The sequence below is a fragment of the Etheostoma spectabile genome, chromosome 22, assembly GCF_008692095.1.
Source record: "Etheostoma spectabile isolate EspeVRDwgs_2016 chromosome 22, UIUC_Espe_1.0, whole genome shotgun sequence".
In the NCBI taxonomy this organism is placed as follows: domain Eukaryota; kingdom Metazoa; phylum Chordata; class Actinopteri; order Perciformes; family Percidae; genus Etheostoma; species Etheostoma spectabile.
The window spans coordinates 13,241,991-13,249,210 of record NC_045754.1 but is presented as its reverse complement, the minus strand read 5'-3'; the positions used below and the strand labels follow the sequence as shown (position 1 = coordinate 13,249,210).

The window sequence follows — 7,220 nt, the reverse complement described above, 5'->3', positions numbered from 1 at the left end:
CACACACACACACACACACACACACACACACACACACACACACACACACACTTTAGGAATTCTCGACGACTGCTACTTTAGCTTTGCAAACCAGACTATATATCCTTCTTTACGCTTTATGATGTAGCCCAGCAACTATTCCCAAATCAGGTGTGGGATAACTCAGCCTTGCAGATGGGAGCTTGTCGGCATAAGGATTTGATCTGCACATGTGTGAGATAGAGAACATTGAGTATTGTAGAACAGGATTGTTTTTATTCTGACCAAAACATCACTGTTTTTGATTAAACTAAATACCAACCTTTCAAAACATGCAGGAAGAGATCATCACTCTTAATAGCACATGAGCAAAGCCCACTGGTGTTAACATCCAATCCTCAAATGGTTGATCCACTACACTTAACTGTAAGATACAAGAGATACTACATGTTTTCCAAACAACTGCTTGTGCTGTTCTAGCCCCTTTTAGCTTGCGTAGCAACTGGAGGATATCGAATACAAGGAGGAACTTTTCAACTTCAACATTTAATGAGTTCCTGTTGTTTTGGCTCACAGCAAAATCACCTAATGGATGTTATAGACTGTAAACAGAGCTCACAGGCTCACCAGCCCAACCACTGAGTTAGTAGAGTCAAAAGCAAACAGGATATTGACAATTACACAGTAGACCTGTAAGTATCAGAAAGACAGGTTATATGACATACTGTCTATCTCTCAAGTCATAGAAGGACAGCCAGAGAGAAAATTAGGTGTTGTGCCAAAAAGGAGTGCAAAGGGGATGAAAACTAGTAAATGAGGATTCTTTGCAGGAGCTGATAATGGTAAAATAGAGTGTCGAATTGCAGCTAGATTGGAATTATAATCGTGTAGATAAACATGGGCAATAAAGATCACAGTCTGAATCAATCGTATTAAAAAACAGTCTGCAGCCAACCAAAATCCTATTTAGTTGCAATAGTAAGAACTTTCAAAATAAACAAGTATAAATAAGTAATTAAAAAAAGTATTTGAAAATCCCAAATAAAAAAGCTATACAGTGTATCGTCTAAAACCCAAAATCCTCCTGAAAATGTCTCCGCCTTGCATTATGCAGCACACATAGCATTGCATCACACTAATTATCTTCTTTCTGCCATACCGATGAACAGTTTACCCTGGCAGATTTATGATGGTAACACACATACAATTCTCCACCAAGCTAAATTTGATTAAGACATATCACTTAACACTTGCAAAGGAAACTATAGAAGGATTGCTTGGAAAATTTCCTCTGGCAATTGCTTCAGGAAAGTATTTGTCTTTATGAGGCAATTATCACTTAAAGGAGCTGGCAGAGGCAGGGGGCCTGTCGGACTAATAATGATAACCATTAACAGTGTTTACTTTTTACTGCCCAAACTAGGGAAATGCACAATACAAGGCATACTTTATTAAATGACAGACATGCATGATGAAATGTGCTAATAATTAAATATGATTAAAAAAACAAAAAAGGTTACATGCATCTTTTCTTTCACATTAAAAACCAGTGCAACACAAACACAATTGGACACTCTTCTACCAATGCAAGGGACATACAGTATATATGTACCTAAACAAGTACTGCAGCATGATATATAATAAATAATAAGTGGATTTTTTTTCTAAAATAGAAACACAATCAGCTACAGAGGCAAAGTTACTGCTCACACTGTATGACTTCAACCTTTGTGTTTTTTCTCTCCAAATAAGCTCATAAAAACATTATATTTTTTCCCCATACAGTTTAGTGATTGTGGCCCACAAGCCCCCTGAAGGGCCAGTTAAACTAACAAGCTATTACAAATTGCAATTGCCTTTCAAAGACAGCCAAACGTAAGCAATTAAACACAAAACAGCCACATTAGCTACAGTAGATGACAGGAGTCATTTGCACTTGCGGTTTACATGTGGGACACATTAGTATTATACTTAAGCGTGCCAGACAGGGCTTAACCTATGAAGATGTAGTGTTCGGTCCCCTGGTATTAGCCGCTACAAAATATTGGCTCAATGTGGATTGGATGGTGAGTGGTAAAGAGGATGTCAGATTTAGTTAAACGCTAAATTAATCAGTTTAAATCTCTAAATTAGACGTGGCACGGTTATAAAATTGACACTGTCTATCATCTGGTCAAGCCTTCGCTTTTCCCTACAACATTTGAGGAAATTAGTAGAAGATTGGCATGGTTTGATGTTGGAAGGTGCACAGGCCCTCTACTTTTTGGGTAGTGGCTAGTGTATTTGACCTAATACCTGAGACTTGCGACTATAGACTTTGATTCAACAGGTCTTTTGGTCTCTAATGGTCTGCTCCCATTTAGTCTGGAACCTCTCTGCATCTGCTCCACACACGGAGCAATGCCTCGGCTCCAAACCCCTTTCTTTCTTTAAAACATGCTGTAAAAAGCCTTGTCTAACACTTAGATTGGGCAATTATAAAAAAGGTATTGGCTTTTTGGGGGGGTAATTATACAAAAAGGTACTGGCGTCTTTAGCTGACTGTTTTATTAACAGCATGTGAGTGCCTGTGTCTGAGTCTGGCGTGTACCACATTAGGCCTCTATAGATTTCTTCCCTGAAGCATGTGAGGTTATCACGCAAGCCTGCTATTGAACAAAACTGTTTGTACTCCCTCTAACCCATACATATTTAGGTCTATTATATGAAACCTCTAAATCAGCCTCAATTGTTGTAGCGTTACTAGATATTCTTTTCATTTATTCCTTCTCAGATCTCACACAATTGCCCTGAGAGGGAAGCAAAGTGATATAGGGAGATTTCTTTCACTTATTCAGCACTATCAACTATTGTGTAAGCTGAAATGCCCGCAAAAAGATGGATCAGTTTTGCTTGGGTCTTTTCCTTTTAACAAGTGGCTTGAGGTGTTTTTTTTGCTCACTCTCAGACAATAGAGGCTGAGAAGGAGAGAGCAACATTGTAATTGATGGCTGTAAAGTGATCTTAATTGTTTAGTGATGGATGTAGGGAGGACACTTACAGAGCCTGACACTTGAGACAAGGCCTCGCATTCCTGAAACCGTCCCACCACTGTGTCCACCCCGGGCAATGGAGCTGCTCCACACAACACACACAAACAGGTAAAAAAAGAAAAGGACAGAGCAGAGCATGAGACCACAAAATTGTAAAAAATTACAAACTTTGAATTTAAACTCTGTTGTGCTTACATGTGATGTCAGGTACAGCTTGTTCAGATATGTAAGGCCTGTGCTCCTCTTCAGATCTGCCGTCTGATAGACTGTCCCCCTGCAACCTAGAGACAACACAAATACACTACTGTACACATTGGCAGTTGAGTTAAATCATCTCTGTAATCAGAATTTTCTTACGCCACAACACTGCAATGCATGTTTAGAAATCGAATGCCAGATAACGAAAAGACAAGCGAGTCTCTATTGGTCTGAGGTGATGAGACAAAAAGGAAGTGTTTAGTGAGTTGATGATCTCTTCTTCTCAAAATTTGGGATGGTACCATGAAAAGACCAATTCTATCTCTTCATCACAGCTTCTCATCCTGCTGAAAATCAACATGAAATAGTCTTTGTTGGAACCAAAGAACTGCCTTCACAGACATATGGAGTATGAATTAAGTTGTTTCAGTACTTCACTTACTAATGAAACAAAATTGAAAAACTGGCGCATAGTTTCCCCTTAAATCAGTCAGTTACCATTCTTTATCATGATGTGTTCCAAGCCCCTATAGCTTTTTTCCCTCCAAAGATATCTGTTTGGACTGAAAAGGAAGCGGGTCTGAGAGATTTGGCTGTCTCCTTGGATACTAAAAGATTTAGGTTTTCCTGAGATAGGAAAGTATACCGTGGGTTAAGACAAACAGTGATTGAAAACCCTTCTCAACGGGAAGATAAACATGCTGCATATGGCTTTTCACAACTAATTCACACACTCAAACATCCACATGGAAACACAGCATTTATTTTTCTAAAGCATATTTTTAACAACTGTAAATCTGCCATATTTACTGTAATTACACACTACTTTAGCTCCAAATGCTTTCACTTCATGCCATTTCTATGTCATAGGCAAAACCATTAACTGAAGACAAAGGAAAGCAATCCATGCGCTTTAATGGCGAGGCTGCATTCTGTCACAGCTGCAGAGCCTCTTGGTTTCTACCTCTACAATGAGGGTAAAAGCAGAACGCAGCTTTTTAAAGTGTAGTCTATTTCTTTACTTGCTTACACATCCTTCACTTTATCTCTTCCTCTTTTTAATGGTCTTTGTAAAGACCATTAATAGTACCCAAGACGACTATCACAAGGCCTTCCCCTTCTCTGAACAAAAGCTGCTCATAGCCGCAAGTCCCAACTACCATTCCCTCAGTGCATTCCTGATATGAAAGCAATTAATTTAATGAGAACTACAAGCCCAAAAGAGGTTTGTGGAGCTCAAGCCATTTCCTTGGACCGCACCGCGAACTACGGACTGTGCCCAAGATCTGGGATGCGTTTGCACACACAAGGTTTTGTGGCAGGAGCACATAGCCATTAAAAGAACTCATCGGGCGCATGAAGGAGGCGGATGAAATGCCAGTGTGACCACAGCCATAGCCCGAGAGACAGAGACATGCCCACAACACACAGGCCACACAGCACTTTACACTTTAACCGACCAGTAGAGAGGCCAAAGGAAGAGGCGTGTTTCCTGACCTGCCACAGCTGGTTAGGAGCCACACAGGCTGACTGGACTGTTAGGTGGCAGGGACAGTGGTTGGACAGAAGCAAGGGACAAGGAAAATGGCTGAGGAAGGTGTCCAAAGGCTGGGAATCTAAAGGCTGGGATTTCCTACTTATGTCCTTGGCCTGTATCATTACAGGTGGATCGTGAACACAGTAACATACAGGGGTGCTGCTGGAAACTAATACATTTTGTTGTGGCTTTCACACTGTGGATGTGAAAGTAAGCGTCACGTCTCCTTGCCTTTGGGTGGTAGATGGTAAAGCGAAGTGGCTCAGTCTTGTTTGACTGCTTAGACAAACAAGGGTAGAGAATACAGCGTGCATGCATTACAACAAAAGTGTAATGCACCGACTGCTGGACCTGACTGATCCAAAAGAGCTCACATGCAGGAAAAAGGACGAGAAATCTCATGTGTTTGCCTCAGGGGTGACGGGTATGTGAGGAATGTTTGGGTCAGTGTTCACAGATCCATACAGGGTCAAGCGACCCTTTACTATCTTTGTGAGAGTTCTGTAATATCAAAGAATCCACTTAACCTACCCGAGCCTTAACTTCTCACTAAACTGACTGTAAAAAGTTTAAAACTTCAGCAAGGCCACATCTGTACAGTAGTTCTGTCTCCAGGTGTGAAACACAAGGGCACCAACTGTGCCACCTATGTTATTATTCTGAGGAGTCCGTTTTAAAGGTTGGCCCCATATTGAGCCATGTTTGAAAGGTGTTTCTGGTAATCCAAATCAAGACAGAGTGCTACTGCACACAGCATAAAGTCTCTGTTAGGACTGTCCTTCTCCTTACTTGCTCCCTGACCTCTGCCTCCACTCCCTGTTCACAGATGCATTCTGTGTGTATGCGTGCAAGGACATGCATGCACCTTTCATGTGTGGATTTATGAATATGTGACCAACACTCCTAATTTCAGAATTCCATGTCTCCAGAAAAGCACAAAAGGCATACCATGCGTACAACACTTTTCCAGCTTAGTGATCTGTTTATGGCCCTTATACTCACCAAGAGTGACTATGAAAGACCATGACTCCTACGCCAATAAAACTTGGAGAGGATTTTGTGGTCAGGTTATAGGGGACGAAGCAAGAATTTGGATCGAACCAGAAGGAGAAAGGAAGACAGGGAAGGAGAACAGATGTCTGATATTTCAGTCACGAAAGAAAGTTGTGCGAGCCAAGAACGACTCCAGATACAGATGCTGCTTTGCTCTGCCGCTGATCCGACCCAGGACTCAATGATAGACCAAAGGTATAAACTATTTGCTTAAAAACATCCAGTCAATAAACTGTCTGCAAAAAAGCCAATGATACATTCATCCTCCTGCAGAACCTCTGACAACATCCCGCAGCATGTGCGTGGAGCAAAACTGATAAGCAGCGTGAATGAAAGAAGAGTAGGAAACAAACAAATTCCAAACCCCAAACAGAAGAGGCCGTGCAGGCAGATGTGTGCCCAGCGTCTCATCAAACAGATATCCGTTTATCTCTGACTGGCATCAAGGAAGAGTCCTGCCCACACCTGTCCTGTGGTATCATACCCAACACTCAGAAATGTGAGCACTACACTGATGCTGAGGATCAGGGGGGAACAGGAAATGTGTCAGAAGAGAAAAACTGTGATAACAAGAGAAAGGGTGATAATGGAGACGATTATCAGTGCTCGGGCTGATTTGTGAAAACAAGTAACACCGGAATGCTCTTCAGATATGATATTACCCTCTGTTCTGAGAACAATGGAAAGAAACAAAACTGATTACAATAATAACTACAAACGCACGGTAGCTAAAATGTATTTGAATTCACATAATTTAAAGCCTTAGAGCAACAGCTCGACATTTTGGAAAATACTCTTATTTGCTTTGTTGCTGAAAGTTTGTCCAGGATGATTAGCTAAGCCAACTGGCTGCTGGCTGTAGTCATATATTTACCAGACAGACATTATTATCCAGATGGTATCCATCAATTCATCTAACTCTCGGCAAGAAGGCAAATAATATAATTTCCTAAAATGTTGACTTATTTCTTTAAACCCCTGTAAAAACAGTCTACAGAGCTGTGCTGTAAAAAAAAAAAAAAACACAATCTCTCTCCAAGTCACCAGATAAGAGAAGGTGGAAACATTTACCTGGCACACCTAGAGCAGATGTTGAGTGTAACTTTGGCCTGCGGTTCAGTATGATAGGAGCTGCGTCCCTGGCTGAACTTACTGCCAGATGGAGCCAAGCCCGTCACACCCTCCATCCGCAGGTCATCCAGGTCCTCTGAGGTGGGAGGGAGCCAAAGAGACACAAAGAAGGACGGAGGAAGGAGAAGGCAGAGGGAGAGAAAAAAAGACAGAAAGGACAGTCGTTAATCATACTTTGGTCTCTCTCTTGTCAATATGATGTCCGTTGATGACAGTTTGCTTAGAGCCAAAGATGCAAGCTGTGCTCACTCGCACGCTCTACACACACACACACACACACACACACACAC

General features: G+C 41.4%; 1 protein-coding gene across 1 annotated transcript in view; it reads right to left on the bottom strand.

The window, feature by feature from the left end:
• The window catches only part of c22h8orf34 (chromosome 22 C8orf34 homolog), a 63,493-nt gene that overhangs the window by 15,336 nt on the left and 40,937 nt on the right, over positions 1 to 7,220 (bottom strand). The window contains exons 8-10 of the mRNA XM_032504180.1: positions 6,871 to 7,006; positions 3,207 to 3,292; positions 3,020 to 3,093 (exon numbers count right to left, since the gene is read on the bottom strand). Coding sequence (XP_032360071.1) covers positions 3,020 to 3,093; positions 3,207 to 3,292; positions 6,871 to 7,006 — 296 coding nt within the window. The remainder of the gene's footprint in view (positions 1 to 3,019; positions 3,094 to 3,206; positions 3,293 to 6,870; positions 7,007 to 7,220) is intronic.